Raw genomic sequence first — 24,568 nt, 5'->3', positions numbered from 1 at the left:
TAAAAAGAAAAACCTTCAAGATTTAATCAAAAAATTAAATATTGGGAAACAAAAAAAAAATTCAAACAAGCCGATAAAACATTTGAAAAAACAAACATTAAAAAGACAAAACATTTCGAAATCAAATTAGACATTAGAAAAGAATAAAAGGTGAGAAAAGAGCAAAACTAAACGTTTAAGACGAATCAAACTAAAGACAAAACATTTGAAAAGACACCAGTTAGACTTAAGAAGATCAAATTAAACAGAAGAGACAATAAGACGATCAAAAAGAGCAAAAACAGATAAAGGTCTTAATGGATTTTCTAGTCTGAAACGAAAACATCAAGTTGTTTCTTCAAACATTTCCTCTTTCTATGTTCTTGGTTTGATTGTGGATAGATTTACTAAGAACTCATTTCAGAAAACTGCTTTCCAGATAAAGTCTACTAGTAGTTGAAGGCATTTAACAAACTAATGTTACCTTCTGATCTCCACAAACTTTACTGTTCAGTGAAGAGAATCAAAGTTTGTTGAGGATTTCTAAAAAACCCACAGGTGAAGGTCTGAGAAGAACTCAGATGGATGGTCTAAATGTGAAATCAAGACTCATAGTCACAAGTTTTAAGGCTTCTGTTAACCAGAAAGTTCAAACTAACAGAGAAGTACTGAGAAACTTTTAAGATTTCAGTTCTCAGACTGTCTGAAGGTTCAAACGAACAGAGAAGTACTGAGAAACTTTTAAGATTTCAGTCCTCAGACTGTCTGAAGGTTCAAACTAACAGAGAACTACTCAGGAACTCAGAAGATATCAGTCCTTGGACTGTGTGAAAGTTAAATCTAACAGAGAACTACTGTGGGACTTAGAAAATTTCAGCCCTCAGACTGTGTGAAAGCTCAGGTCCTGAGGACTCGGGAGGTCTGGAGGCTTGGAAAGTCTTGGAACTGAGGGTTCCACCCTCCAGCACAAAGGCTGAAGTCCAACCTCCTGAGAAAAACGGTCGAGATGAGACTCGAGTTAAAAAAAAAACTCAAAAATGACAAAAACTAGATGATAAATGCGCAAAAAAAAGAAGAATTAGTATCTGAGCAAATAGCTCAGGGGATAAGAAGACAGACTACCAAGCGGTAGGTCGCAGGTTCGAGACCCACCACCGGCCTTTTTCTTTGTTTGTCTTTGTCAGGATTTTGAGAAAATTTAAGAAGTGTCTGGTCTTGAACCAGCGACCTGCAGCTCCATAGGCAAATCCTTAACTCACTGAGCTACAGATCAGATGAAAAGAAACAAATTCGTCGTCCCTTTGGCATCGTAGTTAATCAAGTGACCACATGGGCGGAGCCAAGGCGGAGTCTAGGTGGAGTCAGGGCGGAGAGTAGGCGGGGAGGTGGGTGGCGGCCTCCCCCCTCGACTCCCCCACCTCCCCCCACCACCCACCACACCTTCCCCCGCCCGATGAGTTTTTCGAGTCTCGATGAGTTCCTCGAGTCTCGACAGGTTTTCCCGAGTTTTTTGAGTTTCCACGAGGTCGGAGGCAGAACAAGTTGTCATGAAGAGGTGTTGAAGTCGGCCAGGATGGACTGACTTTTTACAGCGACTAGAAGGAAGACGACTAGAAGAGCAGGTCTTTTACCACCATCCATAAAATCCATGGAGTCAGCTCCAGAGAAATGAAGGGAGGTCAACTTTTATCAACCTCCATCCAGATGTTCAACTTGATATCTTTACTTTGACATTTTTAACACCACAAACCTTTAGTATCACACTTTATTATCATTTATTTAATGGAATCCACCAGCAGATTTAGTTTTTGTTGACAAACTCTTTTCTTGTCGTCGTGGGACTGCAGTATTTAAAACTGTTCCTTCTATTTGACCTCATGTTTATTAGTTTTAGTGGAGAAAGTTTGAATTGTCAATTAGTCTGTTAAAAACTAAATAATAAATTGGATTAGTCAAGAGGTTTAAATTTCTTACTTTGTCATACTTTAAATATGACAAAAAAATATAAAAAATAAAGCATCTTGAGACAATTTGACATGTAATTGGCATTATATAAATAAAATTGAATTAAAATTGTATGTATCTTGTAATGTTGGAGTAATTCAGCCATATATGTTGGAAAACACATTTTCTTTGTCCATTAATCTGTTGATTGTTTTCTCCAGTAATTCATTTCTTGTTTTGGTTTATAAAATGTCAAACCCAAATATATTTAGTTTACGGTCATAAAAACCAAAAAGATGATGCAGGAATCAGGCAGTTTTTCACTTTTTATCTTAGTTTAGTCAGAAAGATAGTTGATAATGTGTGAATTGTTGCAGCTTGTGAGCCATAGAAGGTTTTAATCTTTGGGGCCGAGTGTCAAAAAACATTTAGAAACAAACATCAGCAAAGCACTCAAAGATTTGAACACCATTTGCATGACAATGTCAAATTAAAGGACATTTATGTCCAACGTAAATGTCTGATATTCATCCTCTGGAGCTTTCTCTTCACATCGTCTTCCACCTGGACTGGTTTGGTTGGGAGCATGTGCAACAAACATTTGAAAAACTGCACTTTAACATCAATGAATGACACTGAAGTTTAATCTCTACATAAATGAGACTGAGTCTGGATGTGCTGCTCTGTCATTAACTCCTAAGTTTAGGAAAAGTTCAAACAAAAGAGGACAGTTCAGATAAGACTTGAGAATGAGCTTATTTTGAACAAACATCTCAGACTTTCTGAGCTTCAGCACCTGTAGCAAGATATTTTAACCACAAGCAACTCAAGAGATCCAGAAGTTGGAGAGAGTTAGCTTTAGCTGAGCCAAAGAACATGTGGGATGCTAACCTAGCAAACATTTCAGACTTTTCTCTGTGAATTCTGAGAAATAATTTCCTATTTAATGACAGAGCTACACATCTTAACTCAGTCTCATGAAAACAGACTCTAATTCAGTGTCATCCATCCATATTAAAGTGCAGTTACCCAAAATGTTTGTTGCATGAGCTCCAACAAAACCTGTCCAGGTAGAAGGCCACTTTGACAAACAGGAAGTGGACGATTCCAAGCAGATTTATAGAAGGGGGAACTAGACTGTATTAAGTGTGGTCCAGTATAGAGGGGTGTTTTGTGGGTTTTTAAGGCTGATAATGATTATTAGTGAGACACTTGGAGCAGATATTCATTTGCAGTAAATGAAAGTATTTAAAATCTTGGAGTTAAACTAAGAAGAACACAAACTCTAACAGAAAACTTTGTTGATACGCTTTTGTTTTGTTTACAGATGTTAAGTTAAAGGAGTTTTATTCGTTACGTATAACCAATCAAATCACTCCAGAAGACAGAGCGACCACAGGTAGATAAAGGTTCAGAGCCAAAGTAGCGCCATTTTTAAATGTATTTATTAATGTATTTATTAATTGTTACGTGTTTATTTTATTTACAATTTAGGTTGGATTTTTTCTGTGTGCAGCGCAGATTTTCTGTGCACGGAGACCGTGTCAGCAGTGCGCAAATGCGCACGCGCGCAGCTTAGAGGGAACAGTGCATATGTGAGCTCATTTTTATTCTATAAGGGGAAGTTTTCTTCAAGAGCAGAAAAAGAGTGTGTCACATTTAGTGATTATTACACTGGCGTCATGACAACAGCATCTGTTCATGTATATCTTCTTGTATTTTTACCTGAGGTCTGCTTTAATTCATCTCTCTGCAGGTGAGGTGTTCTGGAGTCACTATAATATTAAGGAACAAAAACAAATTCTCTTCTATACGTGGTTCCAATACTGCCACAGTTAGAAGGCACAAGGAAGGAAAATGATTCCCCTCTTATAAAATGCATTCTCTGAGGTGATGGCAGGTTCTTCACCCTTTCACTTTCTTTCCTCTTATCGTTTTGTGTGTCATAAAGAAGGGGACTGGACATGGACCCCCTATAGGCAGTGCATATCTGCCTCTAAAAGCATCACTCAACTTTATGTTCACTTCTGGTTCCCCTAGCCCGGCTGTGTTTCTTCCATTAGTGTCTGCTCATAAAATGCACCGGGGTTATAAAGATGTGCAACAGACAACTACTACATAGTCACACACCTTTTCATGGTAATCAGGTGTTTCTATGTACCAGCAGGCACGTGCATAGTCAAAGAAGTATATAATAAGTATATAATAAGTATACAAACGTTAAGATGTCAATATTTATCTCAAGACCAAAACAGTTTCTCAAAGCTTATTTATTAATAATAAATATATTCAAAATGGCACAATACAACAGAACATTTCTTTTGAAATTATCACAGTTCAAATGTGGGACTGATGAAACAAAAGTTGATTTGAGTTTTCAAATTAGAGTTTTATCTGATCCAAGAATTCCTCTGCAGCAAATACAGCCTATTTCATATCCATTTAATTTTGATACTTAACTAATGGTTTAACAGACTTGTCAAAAAAAGTCTAGCCTCACAAATGCGACAATTTGCTTTTCTCTGCTTTTCATTATTGTAAACAAAAATTGTTGAGTGTTGTGCTGTAGGCCGTACATAACTAACAACTTTAAGATGTTGGGGCTTTAGGGAAAGTCTTATGGTCACTGCTTAGGACTTTCTGAGATTTTACTGACTAAATGATAAATTATTTAATCACAAAAAGCTGACAGCTCAATCAATAATGATACTAAGTTGAAATGAAACCCAAACAGTGAGTACAAATGTAAAAAAGAGTGTTTTTTAAAACTATATACTCCACAGAATGAAAACTAGTCATCGAAAAGGCAATAATTTAGAGTTAATTCTTTCATAGCTGTTCAGTTATAGTTAATTAAAACAATGCACTCTGAAAAAAGTCATACAATGTAATAAAATGTAGTTGCAGCCTGAACATTTGCTTAACACTGTTCAAAAAAACAGATTTTATAACGTGAAAAAGGTCACTGTGAGGCCAGCCTTAATCAGAAATGATCCTGTTTACCCCTCTGCAGAGTGACAGAGAGGGCACTGAGTGACGCAGGTGAGAGACAGGCGTCCACCCAGCCCCCAGAATGCACCTCTCTTTATCTGGCTACAGAACGGAGGAGGAAGGAGTGACAAAGGCCAGGGCTTGGCTGAGATAAGGAAGGGCCTTATGTCCTGCTTTGGCCCTGGCTCGCACCGTGGCCGTCCACTGCGAGAGGCCATCCAAGGGCCAGGTGTTGGGCAGAACCAGAAAAGCCTGCGAGACGATGTGTTCACACACAGGTATGAATATGACCCTGTGCTGCCAGATATACAGAACACTGGTGTGTATTTACATGTGGTCGCTTTGGGGCAGTGAATGAGAGGAAGAAAGGGAGAGACGGACAGAGAAAGAAGGTCAGGTGGAGTTCAGGGCAGAATTTTTTGTTGTTGTTGTTGCCAGTAGTCTCACACTGCAGGAAAGCCAAATTGCTTCCGGATCTAGGTATCCACCCCTGCATAGTTCAGTGTTCCTACCTTCCTTGTTGTCTTACCTCTTTCCTTCCATTCATTCTCCCATCTTTACTTTTTTTTCTCGTTTTTTTAATTGCTCCGCTTCTGATATTTTCTCACTCGTTGTCCTTATTGTGGTTTTCTGGCAGTCGGTGCTGCTGGGTGGCATGGCACAGGGTGACAATGTCTGTAGGGAAACAGTCTTTGAGTAGGATTCCTCTGTCTCTCTGGCTGTCCAGCTCTCCTATGAAACCATACCAGTAGATCACAAGGCCTGGACCAAACCTGCGGCACAAAACAAAAGAAACAAAATCGGCCTTTTGTTAGTACATCACTGCGGTCATCTCCAAGAGTTCTAAAGTAACTAACAATGAGTTATGCACTTTCTTTCATATTCATATTATAAAAAAATTCTTACAGTGTTGGCTTTGGCTATATAAGGCAGAACAAAAAACAGGAATAAGTTAGTAAAGAGATAGAAAGATGGGATGCTATCGAGATAGACCTATGAGAGATCAGGAGGCTTAGGTATTTTTCCTTTGATCACCATCCAGGAAACTTGTGCTGAATCAAACAAAAACACCGCCAGGAAGATAAAGATCTCTGACAGAGTGATACACACTCGATCACATTACAATGGCAGTGAAATAACAATAATCCATGAAATAACAAAGCGCTACAACAAGGCCCCCAGATCCTGTCATCAGAAGCCTTTGGCACATAGCAGAGCACACAGAGTTCAGCACAAAGCATCTGGTGGTTAATGTTAGCCAGTCCAACAGTGTCCAGCTGTTTCATTCACATTCACTTTGAAAGTAAAAGCAACTTTGCCTTAGTTGGCGAGCACTGCAGTTCCTAATGGCTATGAATAATGACTTGCCAAGCGACTGGGAAGTCAAATTCTGCCTGTTTAAATCTAAAATGTTTTCACGTATTTTGTTCTGTCCTTGTCATTTTGCAGCTGTAGTGGCTACTGTATACGTGAAGTTCTGCTAAAAGGTGCGGAAACTGTTAAAATGGAGGAGTTCTTGTCCGACATCATTTCACTCCTCCTCTTCACAAAGGAAATAAATCATCTTTCGAGCTATTTATTAAACCCCAAAGAGCCACGAGTGGCCCCTCTCTGCCTCATATAGATCATGCCTATTCTTTGAACATTAGCTGCCATGCATAAAGACATGTCACAGTTGAACTCTGAATGGAGAGCACTTCAGCCCCCATATGCAGGAGCAGATTCAAGGAGGCTGACAGTGCTCCGGTACCAGATACTCTCTCGTCAGACAGTTAACAGTGTTGTGCTGCCTCTGGAGACCCAGACAGGAAGCTAGCCAGAGGACCATGGAGAGCAGTAGAAGTTCAGTTTCAAGGTAAAGTACATAAAACCTTGAACCCGTGATCAGTCATTTCGTATTAAAATTTTGCGTCAGACACGTGGTTCTATTTTAATAATGATTATGGGAATCCTTAGTATTCTGTGTGATTATAATTTATGAGATTATTACACGTGGACATTTGACCTTACAACTCTGACAAGGTATTGTGACCACATAAATTATAAATACGAGTGCAGAACTCAGCTGTTGTGGCATTTCCAGCTGTACTTGTACTGTGCTGTGCTGACTGGGCCTTGAGGCGGTGCATGTTCGACATACAGTACTTGTATGGAGACAGACACATGTACAAGAAAATATGTGGCTATATACATATTCGCGCACACACACAGACACACACACAGACGGACGAACACACCCCCTCCAAGAGGCCCTCGCAGCAGTACATGCTTCTGTACCCCATCCCTGCATTCTACATTTTACAGTGTGTGATTTACGGTGCTGTATCTATGAGCAAACAGGCCAAAGCTAACAGCCCTGGAGAAAGCCTGCAGATGCACACCGCAAGTTCACCACAATGTCACACACATAGCTCAGCCTCTCAGCGCTGCACAAAGCTCAAGCCCCCAAAACTCTCATCATTTCCATGGTCCACTGCTGCACATGGCCGCCAACTCTTAATATGGAAATGTTATGGAAACAAAACCTAAACATTTACATTAGATGACTTCGGAAAAGGGGTTATGCTCTTCTTTTTATTCAGCCGCCGTGCTGTATGTATTTCTTGCGCTCTGGATAGGGAGGTGAGGCTGAAGAAGGGGAAGGGAAAAAAAAGGGAGACCAGTCTGCACAGAGTGGAGAGAGGCAACCTTCTGAAAAGGTTAAAACTGTACATCAACAGATAAGGCAGCGGTGCACAATACATCATGTCCCAGGTCTGTCAGGGGAGGCTGAGTACAAATTGAAACAAGCAAAATTATAAACACTGGGGAGCCATGTCACCAAGGCCTTTCCATACCGTAAAGAAAATAAATGGACTTTGAATCCTACTCAGGATTAATACAAGTCAATACTACAGGGACCTTGAGGTAAAAATCTGAGACTGGGAATAGAAACAATAACACTGTGGGGGAAGGGAACGGTCAGGGGGCCAAGAGTAAGCCTGATGGCTACAGCATGAGATTCTTGAGAAAAAGTTCCAAACAGCATCCAGACACTGTAGAAAGCAATTATAAATAGAAAGTATGATGCTTTATATGCTACTATTGTATATACAATCCCTCTGAAGTTTGTGTCTTGCAGTGCCTGAGGAAGCGAATGGAAGTTCAGTTTAAATTTGTAGGCAAATTATGGTTTATTATGTGGGCTGGCTCATTTTAACCTGGCATGTGCTTATTACACACACCACCTCGAAGTCAGAGTCAGCCATCTTCCAATAAACACCTAACTATGTAACGAGTTGGTGAAATTGTTTGTGAAATGTAGCTAATTTCAGCACGAGGGCCACTTGACGAGCCTGGGCGTGGATCGCGGCTGCCAGCCACGCTTTCGTTAGTGTTAATGAGCGGCTGGTGGTCGCATTTAAAGCAGGTGCCAAGCAGCTTACTACAGCAGCTTAATGAGAGCAAGGCACTCAGGAACAAAAAGCCTTGAATGGAGAAGAGGGAGTGTTATTAGTGTCTGCCTGTGCACAAACACCCTGCCATGTAGCCAAGCCTCATGAAATTTCTGCATCTTAAACGCGCAACCCATAAATGCATTACTTACACAGAGCCGCGGTACAAAAATATGAACTGCAAGAGGTAATAAAAGTACAATAAAATACCAACTGTAACCTTAAAAGAATGTGCAAATTTGCCTTATTTCTGCCATTCTCATATTCGGAGGAGGTTGCTGAAGGTCAGACAGCACACCCTCCCCAAAAAAAAAAAAAAAAAAAAAAAAATAGAGTTTAACATTTCAACTCAACACACAGATCAAGGTTAATTTGATCTGCCACGTTTGGTGAGAAAAAGCTTCACGAAAACTGGGTGTTGAGAACTTCTGCCGAAATACATTACACGACATGATGAATTATCAATAAAATCAAGACGAATTTACGCTCGACTTTAAAACACCCTGACTTCATTTTACATAGCGCACAGAACCATTTTAAACAAACGCCCCAGCAATGATTTAGACAGTGCATGCCTCTACCTGAGGGTGAACTCTGTGTCTCTGAGGTCTCTCCACAAAGCCCTCTTTGTTTTCAGCATCCATACATCAGGTCACAAGGTAGGGCCACTAAAGCACTGCCAAACATTAGCTTTAGTCAGTCTTTCTCTCTGCTCTGTGAAATGCAAAATGATGGAACCTGCTCAACTTCTTTTTACGCCAGACAGCATTGAGAGTGATCGGAGCAGATGAATTAAAGTCTGTGTGTTGGAAACAGAGGAACTGTGTACACAGCAGAAGGCAGAGAGAAAATGTGTGTATTAGTGACAAATGGCCTGTTGTTTAGAGGTCAGTCTCTTCTATAGGGAGCCACCTATAGGAGTTTATTTACAGGGTCAGATAATGGTTATGTGATGTGTTTGTATGTGTGGAGTTTAAGAGCGTTGCAGTGACCCACGGCCTGCATGCCAGGTGATATGGCCTCCGTACATGCCGCTCGTGTATTTTAATGGCCTTGCAGTAGCTGTTTGTAGCAAATCAGCCAGCCTGATGATGAAGACACCCCTGATAAGTGAAGCTGCATAAACAGGATATTTAAAGCCTCCCTCCACCCAGAGGGGTGTCCTCGAACTGGGAGGTAAATAGTCCCTCGCTACAAACTATACATCCTACTGTCTATAAATAACAGGAGTTGAATGGAGGAGCTAACCTCCCACAGACAAGTTATAAACATGACCAGAGCTAAGAATAGAGCACCTTCTCCTGTCAGGAAAAAGTTCAATCCAACTCAGGTGAGAAAACTATAAAAACACGGCAACAGTAGCACACAAATGTATATTATTATCACCCAAACCTGCACAAGCATCGTAAATAACATGGAACAGAGGCCAAGATGTGATTTATCTCTGTCACCGTTGTTATGTGTATATGCATGTTTGTGCAGTGTAGTGTTTAACATAGAGGTGTGGAGGTGTAATGTGTGACTACGAGAGGTGTGGGAGGTCACGTCGACTTGGTGTGTTGTGAACTGGATGTCGCAGCAGGAGCTAATTCGCATACATTAATGCAAAGCATCGATACCAGAAGAAAGACGAGAGGATTCCAGTGCTTCAGCTGGTAACCTCAGAAACCACTTTCACCTTTGGAGCAGAAGATGCCCTCAGCTCTTTGACCAGCAACAAAATTAGTTGGGACCCAACCTGAGCCACCTTTAGCTTGCAACACTACTGTGTTTTATTGAAAGATACATCACCTTCAATATTTGCATGTAAAAGATGAAAGCTCTGTTGGTTAATTGCTAATTTAGATTTTAAAAAGGATCTACGTACAAAATCAAATCTAAAGACAAATTTTGAGAGATGACACTGGAACATGTCAAAATTGAGGAATTAAAAATAATGTCAATTTGATGACAAAATAAATAATTGATGCCATTTCCACGAATTACAACAGTCATACATTTAGTAACTAGAATTAATTACTGATGTTTCACATCAAATCCATATGCAGTATGGTGTTAAAACAATATATTGCAAAGCTCTATAATGTTGTTAAAGTTTAAGTGTTCAATGTTAATTTTGTGGTATTTAAAGGAAATTCACATTTTTTAAAACCACAGTAAGGTGATTAAAACTAACTATAGTTAATGTTTTAAAATTACCAATTAAACTAAGCTTTCCATTTTGGTTATCTGACCTTTTCTACAGTAGAAATAGTTGATTCTTATGATATTATAAACAACATTTAACTTCTAATGCTCTTAATTTCCCCTGACAGCACTGTACTATGGGAGTTTTCACCTCCCATTACGGATTTGATCAAATATCACGTTCTCTGACCTCAGACCCCCCAGAGCCTCCTATCACCTCAGCCACCTTCTCACATTAACCTAAATCTTATCACCTTACACACACACACACACAATCTGACAGCTGATTGATAACTGACTAACACATGATTAAGTGCACAAGCTAATAAGCATCAACTTTGTTTCCCCATTCAATAATGCAACAGTAAGATGCAGAAATCCTGCTTCATGACACCATTTGGTCCTGGTTAGGAACCGTTTGTACAATGCCATGCTTCCCAAACATCCTCCAGCTGAAGGGAGGAGCCCTAATCAGCGTTTGGAACTCGTTAAGTCCCTTAACTGAGCATGTCGCCTACCACATTAGCAACACATATCTACGGGACAAGTGTGCGCTGTGTGTGTAATGTGTACTGGTCCACTCTCAGATCTACGGCGTCACGGTCCAACGCGCTTTGACGCACCCCGGTCTGCTTTGGATGTGGAGCGAAACCAAACAAGGTGTGGTCTGGCTTTGGGTTTTGTCTGTTTAATGTTCAGAAGTCGGTCCAAACAGCACAGAGGACAACGCATACAACAAACCGACCGACCGACGACAGCTCTGTGATGACACCAGAACAATCTTTGTTAAAGTTAGGGATAGAATTGTGGAATAACTTATTCTTCAGACAAAAACAGTCTGTGTGTTTTTACTCTTATACAAACAGCATCACTTTCACCGGCCTTTATAACATGAATGTAATAATAAGAATAGTCTGTCTCAGCAATTCGCTGGCTGTATAAGGGTTAACACTGAGACAGCCAGAGCTCACCTGATCTTTTCTCAGATATCGACTCCCCATTCTCTATAATGACCCTCTGCATCATGAAAATGGCTTGATCTCTTCAGTTATGACACTCTGAGTGGGTATTCATTAACACTTGATGCGGATATTATTAGATTCTATTATGGTGATGGCTCCAAATGGCCTCTCCAATGAAAGCACTGCATGAGCAGGCAGTATTTGTGTCTGAATCTGGATGTGTGTAAATACATTATAAATATAGGTACAGCTCAGAATTAGGAGGAGCCTAATTATGTATCACAGGGGATGCAAAGATAAGAAAAAGAAATCTCTGAGGCTTTCACTGTTTTCAGAAGAGGCTTGTAAGTTTCTAAAGCCAAACATTGACCACAGCGCTAATTTGGAGATCTGTCCAGAGAGTCCCTGTGGCCTTTGATGAATCCCCGTGTCTGCGAGTTCTGCTTGGAGACAGGAAGCTCCCCGTGGTGGCGGGCGAGAAGGCTGGGGGCTGGGACGCTGTGCAGACAGAGAGGACCACATCGTCAGGGGGATACATGCTCCTTTAACCTGTTATTGCGAACTCCCAGCAGCCCTGGCCGATAATTGCCACCTGTCTCTGGGGAAACGCAGTCAAAGGCAAGCACAGGGACGGCCATTTTGTGTCTGCCGCTGCTCCCTCACCCTACACAGCCCTGGTCCTAATCCCTGCCCTTAACCCTGGCGGCTAATGTGTCTTCAATTTAGGATGATCTCCCACTACAGGCACGGCCCTAATCAACAACAGTTTGTACTGTAACCCTATCTGCCCTTCCTGGGGCAGCGTCAGCCTGACCGGGCGCCTGCAAATGTGATGCATCCAGCAGAGGAACGGTGTTACGTGTGTATATGTGTGGATATCATGTTTATATGTGAGGTCATAGGATGCGCGCTTTGTACTTGGCAGTTTCTCTTCCACATATGTTATGGAAATAAACATATAAATATCCACACGCACCACCAACTCTCTCACACAACCAAGTCGCCCATAACGCTGCAGTTACTTTACAAATGAAACACATTTAATGATGGATGTATACAAAACCATGAAAGTCACTGCTGCGTTTTAAAAAAATATTCTGGAAACACCAATTTTCTTTCCTAGTTTCAACAAATTCATGATGGATAAAGTTGCTACAGCAATGTTTAATTTTAGATGACATTTTTTACAAATTCTCTAAGCCACTCATTCTGAAAAGGGCGTACCGACTCCATCTCTCCATCAAGGTTTAGGAATAAGTCTTGCATCGTAAATTCTGCGACCACTTCAGTGAGGGCCCAATCAAAAGTCATGGAAAGGCAGGTGTGAATGTTTGTTGTGTAGGTCTCCTGGCCTCTGCATCCATGAGAACAACCCTGCCCCAAAATTAGAGTGTGGTCTCTAATGTCTCCCTGAGAGAAAAAGAGGTCTGGCTTTCGTCCAAGTCAGCACCTTTGGAAGTGCAGTCGTGTTACCACCACTAAATCAACATGTCAGCACCCGGCCCAGTGAACTTCTTCACCCAGACTCCAGCGCTTTCAGCTACCCCTCATACCTAATGAATTGGTGTGAATGCCTATCTGTCTGCTAAAATGAAATGGGGAAAGGAGATATGAGGAATAAAAAAAGGGAGGGAAAAGTAGATTTCTTCTTCAGCTGTTACACGCCACATTTGCAGTCCGGCAATATGATTATCATCACCGGACACGCTGTATTACTGCTGAAGAGAGAACTACTGCGTCAAACCAGTCAGTTCCAGGTTAAGGTATCCCCACCATCAACCTTGGCCTCTGTGTCCAAAATGGAACTGTCCCACTTTGGGGGGCAGGTTCTGGAGATGGACGCCGGCGAAGGGCCACAGAAATCCGTGTGCTTACTCGGCAGTTTGTTTACATTCCTGAGGGTAATTTTAGCCCCTGGGGGGAGCAAGGCAGGGGGGCCGACATGTCGTTGGGGCTTGTCAGTGTTCGACGGGCCAGCCGGCGCAGTGGCGGCACCTGGACATCTGGGTGGTACGTAAATACACACAAACACACACAGTCAAAGACCTCCTGCAGAAAAACCCTTGGAACCTATTGCTTATCTGTAATTCTGTCACCCAGTTAGTTAGATTGGGTTTAGTATTGAGAAATTGAAAGAGTCAACAAGGATCTTCAATGGCTACTTTGTGTGTGACCGAACAACTAAACAGAGACGTGTGCCAACAAGAAGGCCTCATGAAAAACCCACAGAAGTAAGTAGGTAGTCATGCTAACAGGCCCACCACAGAGCACCATTGATTTTGGACAACACAGGATATCCCCAGTGTTTTCACTCACGATCTGGGGTGCAAATCTAATTTCATTGTAGTTTTTAAAAATCTGCTAAGCAAACAAAACAATAATCCTAGCTCAAGAATAGCTGAGGGCTTCATAGATGTGCACTGGGATTTGTCTTATTATTACTCCCAGCCCAGAGTGTCCGTTCAAAGGACAAGAAAGCAAAAACGTCCATGTGTTTGTGGTGTTCGTGTGCTAATGCACGTGTAACAGAGAAGGAGAGAGAGATATAGAGATAGAGGAGGAAGGAGGGAGAGAGAGGCTCAGAGCTTATCGAAACTAATTAGGCGAGGGATCAGGATGGAAGTTAAATACTAGGCTACATGTAATGAAAGAAGCAGAGTGGGGGACATCTAGGGGTCAGGCCCACACCAAACAGTGGTTCTCAGGCAATCTGGTATTGATTTTCACTCGTTTGGGGATGAAGGTGGATGGGAGGGAGAGAGCCACGGAGAGGGAGACGAGAGAGGCAGCAGGGCAGAGTCTAAGGGTCTCATGAGTTGTCAACTTGACAGTTTAACCCCTTTTGGAGCAGAACAAACAAACAGAAGGATCTCCTGGGCTGACAGCGTTGATCTGTCATAGCGATGACACTGCAAAGCCCCACACAATGCCCACACAGGAGAGGCGAATGTGGAGGAAAAAAGGAGGGAGGGAGCTGATGCAGATATGCACAGGCACATTCCTTAAGCCTAAGACGATAGGACTGTGCTTTGCTCAATTAAAAGAAAAAAAACTTCTGGTGTTCTCAAAACGAACTAATCAATAAAACTGTTAAATTTAAGAACAACTTAAGTCAAAATATGAACACAATACATACCATGCATGGATGATTTCCAAACAGAGGTGTTATGTAACTGTTGTAGCAGAACATACATACAAAAAGTGGAAATTCAGGCTTTATTTTGGTCTTTCCCCATGTCAAAAAGTATGGGTATCCCTGATTAAGCGGTATTGGTGATCGTCCACGCAGACACACAGATGTCGGTGCTCCTCTCTTGTCACTCAGTCTGTGAAGGCCGTCACCCCGAGCACCTTCCCTCTCATGTCCTTAAACACTTGAAAACCCTTTTCACTCTTCCCCTCAGACTGCCTCATCGCTTTGTCACATTGCCAAAGGGGACTCCATTAGCCTGGCCAACTCTCACTTATACTTAACACACACACACACACACACACACACACACACACACACACACACACACACACACACACACACACACACACACACACACACACACACACACACACACACACACACACACACAGAGGATGGCTGATACCCACAGCTAAGGCTGTCCACATCAAATTAGACTGGCCCCTATTGTCCCTATTATGGCCTGGGAATGCTCCATCATGACGGATGCTACGGGGTCCCTCACTTGTCAGAAGTTGTCAGACAGAAAGGGACTCTGGATACACACAGCTGACAGGTAATCTTAATGTCTTCAATTAGCCCAATTAGGCCTGTCATAAACAATTCGATAAGTGTTCAACCAACACAAACAGATAAACGCACGCACAAGCGCACAAAGATGCACGCGCTCACACACCGAGGTCTGCAGGGTATTAATGAAAAGGGTAATGGGTATATCAGTGGACGCTTGACTTGTCTTTTGTTTCAAGGAGGGGTGTGTCCCCAACCCTTGCTCTCAGCTGTGCACTGCTGGCTGCTACCTGGTCACTTCAAATTGTACTATCTCCTTTCATTAGCGCATTGCCGGCTGAGAATCTGAAAGGCCGTGACAAAATTCATTTGAGACGAGTGGGAGCAGATTGCCTGAAGCAGGTGCTATAAGGGAGATAAAACAAAAGCAGCACCTTTTGTGAAGCTCTGTGTGTGTATGAATGTGTGTGCTTTCCATCTGTGTATGTATGCGAGAGGTTTTTCCCTGGTCTTCAAATTCTGTTCTTTTTCTCGCTATGGTAAATGGGTAATGACGTGCTTTTGGAAAAAAGAAAAAAGAAAAAGGCACCAGAGAAGAATTGGCCCAGCGAACACTTGGAGCGTTTACAAAGCTGTGGTGAAATCTAAATATTATTTCGAGTGTGACTAAACAGGCCAACACCTTTCTGTGCATTGCGTGTGTGATAGCTAACATTGTTTGATTTGGTCTCTCCTTTGTAATACCTTATCGCAAAGCAAAGGTGTTACCTGCATTACATCCTCTGCTTTTGTCCTCTAACCGTTTCTTTAAATTCATCTATTTGCATTCACTATCAATTTAATTCTTGCAGGGGACACAGAGCACGTTTCAGGAACTGTGAAGCACAAGCTAATGTTTAAAACAGAGATTCCACAGCTTGCAAACACGAGAGTCGAGCAAAGTTAGCATCAATATTTGAACAAGAACTTCACATCAACACTGCCTTGATCTTATGTACAGAGGCCTTGAAATGCCCCACATCAAGCCGTAACGCTGACACTTTCAATGCAGTTCTAGTCTCTGGGCATTCAGAGCGATGTTGTACAAAGTCGAGAAACAAAAAAATGAACAAAATATCATCAACAAAGAAAAAAAAAGTTAAAACCAAGGCAATATTCTGAATGGTGAAATCCCAAGGCACATTTTCATTCTAAGAGTCAAACTGGGACACGAAGACAAACCAACTGCTATCAGCAAGATCTGTGATGGACCTCTAACTCTACTTCTGATCCTTACCTCAAGTGACGGCTAGAAAACTATCTGAGGAAAAAAAAAAGACAGAAAGAAAGAAAGAGAAAAGCCGTCACAGGGAAGTTGTAATAGGAAATTGCTCTTGGCAACTATTTGTTCAAGCACCAGATTTTTTTCGTCTTTATGCCAACCCAGCGAGCCCCCATTGGAAAACAGGGCAGGTCCCCCTAATGAGTAATCTATTTCAAAGCAGTCGTGTCTGGGCATGACAGTTTACTGAGAGGCTTGAAGAACTGGTAATTACCAGTGTTACGGGGCAATTAATGCATATTACACTGCGGCACTCATGGCGGTGACTGTCAGCTCCCCAATAAAAATGAGCACTCTTCAGCTAAAGGGTGACATTAATTGGGCCCTTAATGACTATGCAGAGGAACCAAGCCAAATAGGAACAAAACAGGGGACTCGCTCTGACACTAGCAGAGGGCTGGAAATTGGACTAAAAATGAGATTAATTGCTGTTTAGAAAAAAAAAGAAGGGAAAATGTGGTGAGGGGAAGGGGGAGAAAGAGGCTGGAATTATAGGGTGCAGAGAGCAAGAACTGTTCATACAGATGACAATTCAATTAATTATTTTATACTGTATTTTCTATACCTTAAGAAGTGCTGACAGGCCTTAGGCACATTTCCAGGGCTTTGTCTTGATATGTAGCTCATTGCATAAACAGCTACATTTCCCAAAGCACCTGCACGCAGCATCAAGGTAAAGATGCTCAATATAATAAAAACATCTAAAATCTTTATCCAAGTGAGAAGAGGCTTTCCCCACATAGGAGGAAGAATGATTATGTATAGCTGTGATAAATGTAAAGGAGGTCAAGCAGTAAGGTCTCCATAGTTTACAACAGAGTAAAATCATCTTAATTATCAAGCATTGAGCATTTCTCGGTTACATACTTTCCTAAGAAGTCGAAGGCCTTTAGTATGTCTTACCACTTAAACCAGTGCATGAAAACCTTATGCAAGGCTTTCATTAAAAGTAAATCTACCAAATTGCAAGCCTTCCACCCCCAGAAATGTTTGTTTAGAAGGAGATCAAGGATGTGGTGGAGACATGAAGTAATTCTGATTAATGTTGCTAAAGCTAGGCACGTACTGAGCACCACCTGAATATGCAAGCCCCAAATCATAAAAATATCAGCATGCAAAACATGGCGTCATTTGCATACGTTTTTGATTTTGGATTTCCTTGCTATTTAAATATGCAGTTAGAAATAGTCCAGCACTGCCTCTTGCGCTGTCACGCTGCACACTCACACTGTCATTGGTCCTGATAGAACTCTTCCGCTTCAAAGGGAGCTTTGCAGTGGAGAAGAGAATGAGCAAATATTTGAATTGCAAAAACACATCATCTTCCGAGGGGAGAAAATTCAAGACAACTTTTTAGAGTTAAAGACACCCCCAACCCCCAGCAAGCTAACTCCCTGCATACAGCACAAAAAAGTCAACATATTCATAGCGTAAGCACTCTCCTCACTAATTTACCATATCCAAATTTGTGTAATGGGATATGACATATTTTAGAGGGGATTGCCGGGAAAAAAAACTTTAATTTGAGGAGAGAACCATAAAATGTTTAAGCTGCTCCTGTATTTAAATGAAATCCACCATACAAATCCAGGTTCTCAGACAACCTGACATGGGTTTGATTACAGACTGAAGTGTAATTAGCTACTTAAGTTATCCTGTGGAAGGCAGGAGAGAGCAGCACCACCCTCGCTAGTTTTTTCAGCATAACTAAAGAGACCTTTAAGATTCTACAAGAGCACCTTTCCCCTCAAGATTCAGCACAGCCAGTTTATAACCATTCACATGCGTGCACTCCAGGAGGATCTCTGTCGACTTCCAACTTTTGCAGAAGTCATGGAGAAAGCGCAATAAATAATCTTCATGACAAATCAATAATATGACTCAGAGCATACTTGAAAGTATGAGCTCCCCAACTTGATGCCAGAATAAATAGAAGAGTTAAGCCAAAAGTTACAAGTCTAGCCATGAAGGCCATGAACAACATTAACAGCAGTAAATACCCATCTTCAGACATCTGAAAAAACACCCCAGCAAAGGGGGAAAACACTCATCTCCTGTGTTTATGATTGTAAATTTATTTACCACAGGCTGAGAACTACCTTGAATTTTAAATTGGGGGAAAATCTGACCGTTTCAAACACATACTAAGAAAACAGGACACATGGAGAATTACTGAAAGTGCTGCACTGTAAGTAGGGAAATTGGCTATGTGTGGAAAAAAATCCAAGGCTACATTTTAATGGTTTAAATATAAAGACACACTTGTGGATTTAAATGCCATATTAACAAAATCTAACCAAGCTTACAGTGTTATCTTATTATAAATCATATCTAAACATCATTTTTCAATACAAATCAACCTGCAGTTTGTGTTAAAATGCTGAATAACACACCACCCACATTATACCTCCCAACAGTCCAACCCTCCTGTGGCCTTTACGCTGCCAACCTATGTGTAGACAACTTGGAGACAGGTCTGAGCAGAAATCAAACCTCAATGATGGATAGCTTTACTGCACAATGACCTCTGTCACTGGGTTTTTGCCCTAAATCAATGCTAGCGATAAGGGCCCTGCGCCAGTGCTTACCTTGGTATGTTCACCAGCAGACCTTATCTGTGGCAGGAGGAAGTATGAGTAATAACTAAAGACAAGCTGCGACAAAACCACTAACCCCACCTTGTCAAACATAATTTACAATGTATATCCCTTTACCCAACCCCCTCTCGACTGCTGTTAAACACTAATTATGAGAACCAAAAGAGATTTGAGACACTGAATTTGGAAGATTAACCTGTTATAGTTTGGTGGGAGAGCATTGTAGGGCTCATATATTAACAAAGCGACTGCTCGACTAAGGACTGATATATTCTATTCTTGCTATGCTGGCATGTGCACACCCATTCATTCACAAAATTATGAATAACATCCTTAAACTTCAGTGCTGTCAGGTCTGTGTGGAGTGGCCAAACTTCCAGTGATGCACACAGAGAGAGGTCAGAGGTTGAAGTTGAAAGGAGGGCTGAGAGGAAGTCGAGGCAAAGACTTTATGAAGATTACAGCATTGAGAACTCCGAGACCTTTCAGTAGTTTTTCATTTGACTATGCATGATAAAATGTGTGTGTGAGACACAGAGAGAGCCGAGCAAGAGAGTGAGCTTCCAGGCAGTCGCATCAAAATGGAGAGAGAGACCAAACATGACATCAAAAGCTGCAATTAGCTGACCCCTTTCTCCCAGAGTCACAGTTTGAAAAGCCTTGCCTTTAAAACCCTGATTAAAATATGTTTGCTTTCTCATTCAAAATGACATTTGACAAGGTTAGTAATATTTCAACTAACTGCAAAAACATTCTTGTAGACGTAATCCTTTTTTTCCATCACTTTGCAGGGGCGCAGGTAACCTCAGAGTGAGTTTCCCATGAACTCAGTGCTACAATTTGAAAACAGAACGGCTGGGAGAGGAAAAAAAAGAAGAAGGAGTAGTTCAAAGTTTCACTCAAGAGTGTTTTGTTTCACCCGGGCAGCTGAAGGTAAATGTTTTCTGATCATTATTCAGAGCATTTATCCCCTTTCTAATTCAAACCACAGTGAATATTTAAAACAGAGCCAGTAGTCTTTCCTCTAACCACGAGCTCCGTCCTTAGCAGGGACTCATGGGGGAGTGGACTGTCAGCAGCTCTGAGGATAGAGTTCCTCAAACTGTTAAACCCCCTCATCACCAAATTAGGAGAGGTGTAGTCTGCAGCCCAGTGGTATGTCCAATGGAAAAGTAATATAAAAAGTAAAGTAAGATGTAGTTTAATGATGCATGACAGTGTATATGCAGCATTATTTGCAATTACAGGAAGAACTTTGGTTTGGATTCGATTTTGAGTTCTAAAAAAAGCAATACAAAGAGTCAGAAAACTTAAATAAACAAGAAGCAAACGGTGTCTGAGACAGTCGACAGTCCTGACAAATCAAACTGCAGATAAGCAAGGAAAAAGAAGAAGGGATCAGAAATGGTCAGGCCAAAACTCTGTCTGAAGTTAATAGTTTTCACATCCATTCTAGTCGCAGAGGAAGAGAATGTGAAGTGTCGGGCCGGACAGTGAGCCAGCGCCGGCTTAGCTGCAGCTGCGCTCAAATGGAAGTGGCACTTTCTATCAGAGGCCTTTCACCAGACAGCTCTATTCTGCCCGTTCGCTTGTAACCTCCATGACACACGGACACCCATTACAAAAAATAAGAGTGGTCATTTAAAGCACACAGCCGTCATTGAAGAGACAGATTCTGGGTTTAACATGAGGGGAAGATTCATGGTGCGAATGTGCCAGCTGATGGAGAATTCGCTCAAAATGAGAAATAGATTTCTCTGACATCTCTGTGGCAGCGGCTCAAAAGAGGGCGGGTCAAAGCCCCCAAACTCCACGAAGAGTTTATATTTCACTTGTTCAGAAATGTATGCCTCTGTTATCTTGCATCATTCCAAAGGAAAAGGATTGGGTATCGTCCATTTCAACTTTCCGCCTATGATGAAACGTTACATCGACAGTGGACAGAGTTGGAATTTGGATCATATAATTACTTGTTAACTCCTTGAGCCCCCACAAAGTTTGCAGCAGAAATGTCAAGAAATAAAGATTGTACATAAAAAAATAAACATGTCAACACAAGAGAGTTGAAAATCATATTAGCAGTAATTCTATAAGTCTACGTCTATTCTATGGAGTTTTAATAGGGCTCAGTGACCAGACACATTTTTTGCCCTCATTGTTTATGGACCTGACAGAGTTTGTGGAGACAAATCTGTTGACCCAATAGATCTTGTACATTAACCCCCAGAATTGATGAGCAAAATCAGAAGGTCAGCACTTGGACACAGGCTCCTCATGTGTCTTTGATTACACACTCCCACTAAAGGACAGGCAGGCAGAGATGTTTAAGCTATCAGGCAATCAGACCGCCGAGAGACGTGAAACTCAAACCAGAGACGGGAGAGGGAGAGGGCTGCCTGGGAACAAAGATGGGGGAAGAAGGTCCTGACGAACCTCTTTAACAAATGCCAGGCCGGCGGGGAAAGACTCAGATGTGCTTGTATCTCTTTCAGTGTTTCTGGCAACAACACAATGAAGTGAATTAATAATGAAATATATGGCAAAGTTCACAAAAGTAAATACCTTTTCATCTGGTATTTAAACTCAATTACGGCCCATCAATCAAAATGACATTAAGTGAAATCAGATATGGGTCGTACATATAAAACAAACAATTCCAAATATAAATCAAAATTATTTTTGAAGACAGATGAGGTCATGTGGCATGTAAAAATAATACAACCTCTTCTTAGCTGCAATTTAGAATGATGGGAGGAAATTCAAAACAGCATCGCTTCGTCATGCGTATTTCTGTGTCTGTTTATAATAATTCTGTTATTCTGTAAAATCATCCGTTATTTGCTGCATTGTGCACAAAGAGATTGTGAGATAGAGCAAAAACAGGAAGAACTCTGCCCTCTCGGTTCAGAATATTAAAAGCTTTTTTTATAGATATAAATCACATAGAGCTTTTATCAGGATCTGTGTAACTTTAAAACAAACAGACGTCACTCTGAGTCAGGATAGCACTTAATACTAAAACTACGGTTCCACAGATGCATGCAAAATGTACTGTAGTTTATTTACTTTAGATATAGAAGCACATTTCTGCCAATAATTGTAGTTCCAGACAACCACTGCTTCCAAGGAAATTCATTCATTACTTGTTGAAAACTAAAAGATAGGGAGGAAAAAAGTCTGAAAACTAAACAAGAAGCTAAAATCAGTATGGAGAAAAAAAGGTAATAAGCCAGGGTGGGGGAAAAAAAAAAACAACAAAAAACAAGGTTATGTGAGGGACAGTGGGCCTATAAAAAGAAGCCTACTGTCTAGGTTATCTATAAGGAACCACTTATCACAAGCGACCAGCTCCACACAGTGACTGATGGGCCGCCACAGACCACGAGTACCAGCACATTATCTGGTACACACAGAGCTGCTCTTTAAACACAAAGGCAGAAATATGAAGCATTGTTTCCTCGGGTGTCATTTGGTAAAAATATTCTTGTTATTTTGGTCTAAAATAGAAAAGACTGTTTACTGTTTTTGTGCCTGCAAATACACGGAGACATTGCTGACCGACGTATAAATTAAAGCTAAGATAAATTGGCTTAACTGAACCAACAATTTGTGGCATGTAGAAGACCACTGATTTAAACCAAAGTGGCTATTATAATGTTCAGTTAAATCTGAGAGCATGAGCACAAGTACGTGGAGCAATGCTGGCCGCAAGAAGACAACAGTCAACCCAACAAGATCAACTAATCTGAAAAATGAATAAATCAAAGAAACTATAAACTCCGAAAAAAAGCTGTTAAACATTTTCCCTGTCATGAAGTCGCACATCCAGAACTAAAATATGCATTCCTCCTCTGCCCATGTATGCCATAAAGAAATAAAAGCTCTCTGCACCAAATGCCGTTTCTTAAATCAAATTTCAGGATCATGTTGCTTATATTCAGTTGGGGTTTCTTTTTAACAAGAAAAGAATTACATTTTTTCAGCACTTTCATTGGTTTCATTCATTTCTTGCGACAAGCAGCAGAATTCATGGTCGAGTGCTTTTCAGGCCTTAGAAGGAGACTAGAGGAATCCTCTGATGACTTCTCACCTCCTTCATCCCTCTCAACCATAAAGTTAAGACGCAATTAAGCCCTTCAGTTGGACATTGTTAAGATGCTTCTGAAGCAGCTGTAGAGGTGCATGAAATGAAAAAAGGCCTCCTAAGCCAAAGGTCTTAGAAAGAATGAAAAATTTGTGTTGTTTCCTGAGCTTAATTATGTGTCGACTGGGTGAGAATATGCCAAAGTGGTTATTAAGATAGATTTAGCAAAATGAAAAAGCTTTAGTCGATAACAAACATCCTCATAATCCCATATTTCATATTATGTCTGTACCTTTCACAAAGTGTGCAGGCACTTCTGTGATGCACAGAAAGAATCAAGCAATATGTGCAAAACCTATTTGTCTCCACGTCAAGAAAATATTACTGCAAGTTTAACGTCACATTGAAGGTAATGTAGACCTGAATGTCTTTTGGAGGTCAGGCTGCCATTTAAATTCTCCTGTTAGACTGACTTTTACTAAAACCCTTTTCTATTCCTTGCCCACCATTCTCTGTGCTCTTGACAAATGCTGCTGACTTCTTCCTGGAATGAAACCCAGAAGGTCAATGTAGAGGAAAAAAAGAAGGGGAAAAGGCAGCGAGACTGAGAAAATGAAGGGGGTTAAAAAAAAAAAAAAGAAAAAAGTGTCTCTCTGTAAGTCTGATGACATACATCGTGAAAGCTGACAAAAAAATGTACGTTCGTCTTTAAAAAGTTCCATAGCAAAACAGGAATTCGTGGAGTCGACATGCTTGCACCTCATTTTACTTCAGGCTTTCCTCTCCATCTCACAGTGTCACAGGCAAGCAGAAAGACAGGAGGAGGGGTGAGTATCGCTGGGGTGCCGCTTTCTGTCCCGCTCCTCGTTTGTACACACAGCGGCCATGTCAAAGCTGCTCTCACACTCAATGGTAAATGACAAATTTGGATAATGCACACATACAACCCTACGAAAATAAATAGGAGACATGGAGGCTTAACCACAGCTAAATCCTGAGGCTGCTAGAGACCTGAGAGTGCGGATTACACCCCAGACGCCTTAAACAATGCACCCAAATGTGCATCCTTAAAAGCATGAAATCCTTGAAGCATCAGAGCCGGCTTGTCATTTACCATTAATATTCCAAGTTGCTTGTGCTTTGGGGGCCCAGCATTGCACTTCTGTGTGCTGATGTGCCCTAAAACAAACGCTTGCAAAGCCCTAAAGGAACCACCATTGTGGATAACTATTTTTCTAGCAGTGGAATATTCTACAAGAGGATGTCATAACAAAGGAAACAATAAAAGAGGCCACGTTCCTGCACAGCATGGGGCATCCATAGCTATAAATAGTAGGAAGGCTACGTCGGAGGCACTTAAGTTGCA

At 41.3% G+C, this 24,568-nt stretch overlaps 1 protein-coding gene across 4 annotated transcripts in view; it reads right to left on the bottom strand.

The window, feature by feature from the left end:
- Positions 1-4,175: 4,175 nt before the first annotated feature.
- cdin1 (CDAN1 interacting nuclease 1) overlaps positions 4,176-24,568 on the bottom strand; it is a 53,683-nt gene continuing 33,290 nt past the window's right edge. For all 4 annotated transcript variants that reach the window (XM_023277370.3, XM_023277369.3, XM_023277371.3 and 1 more), the window contains one exon: positions 4,176-5,687. In XM_023277370.3, the coding sequence (XP_023133138.2) occupies positions 5,519-5,687 (169 nt within the window). In that variant the 3' untranslated portion in view covers positions 4,176-5,518. The remainder of the gene's footprint in view (positions 5,688-24,568) is intronic.

The sequence above is a fragment of the Amphiprion ocellaris genome, chromosome 20 (genome assembly GCF_022539595.1).
Source record: "Amphiprion ocellaris isolate individual 3 ecotype Okinawa chromosome 20, ASM2253959v1, whole genome shotgun sequence".
Classification (NCBI taxonomy): Eukaryota; Metazoa; Chordata; class Actinopteri; family Pomacentridae; genus Amphiprion; species Amphiprion ocellaris.
Note: the sequence above shows the minus strand (reverse complement) of the source record. Positions and strands in the feature narration are given on the sequence as shown.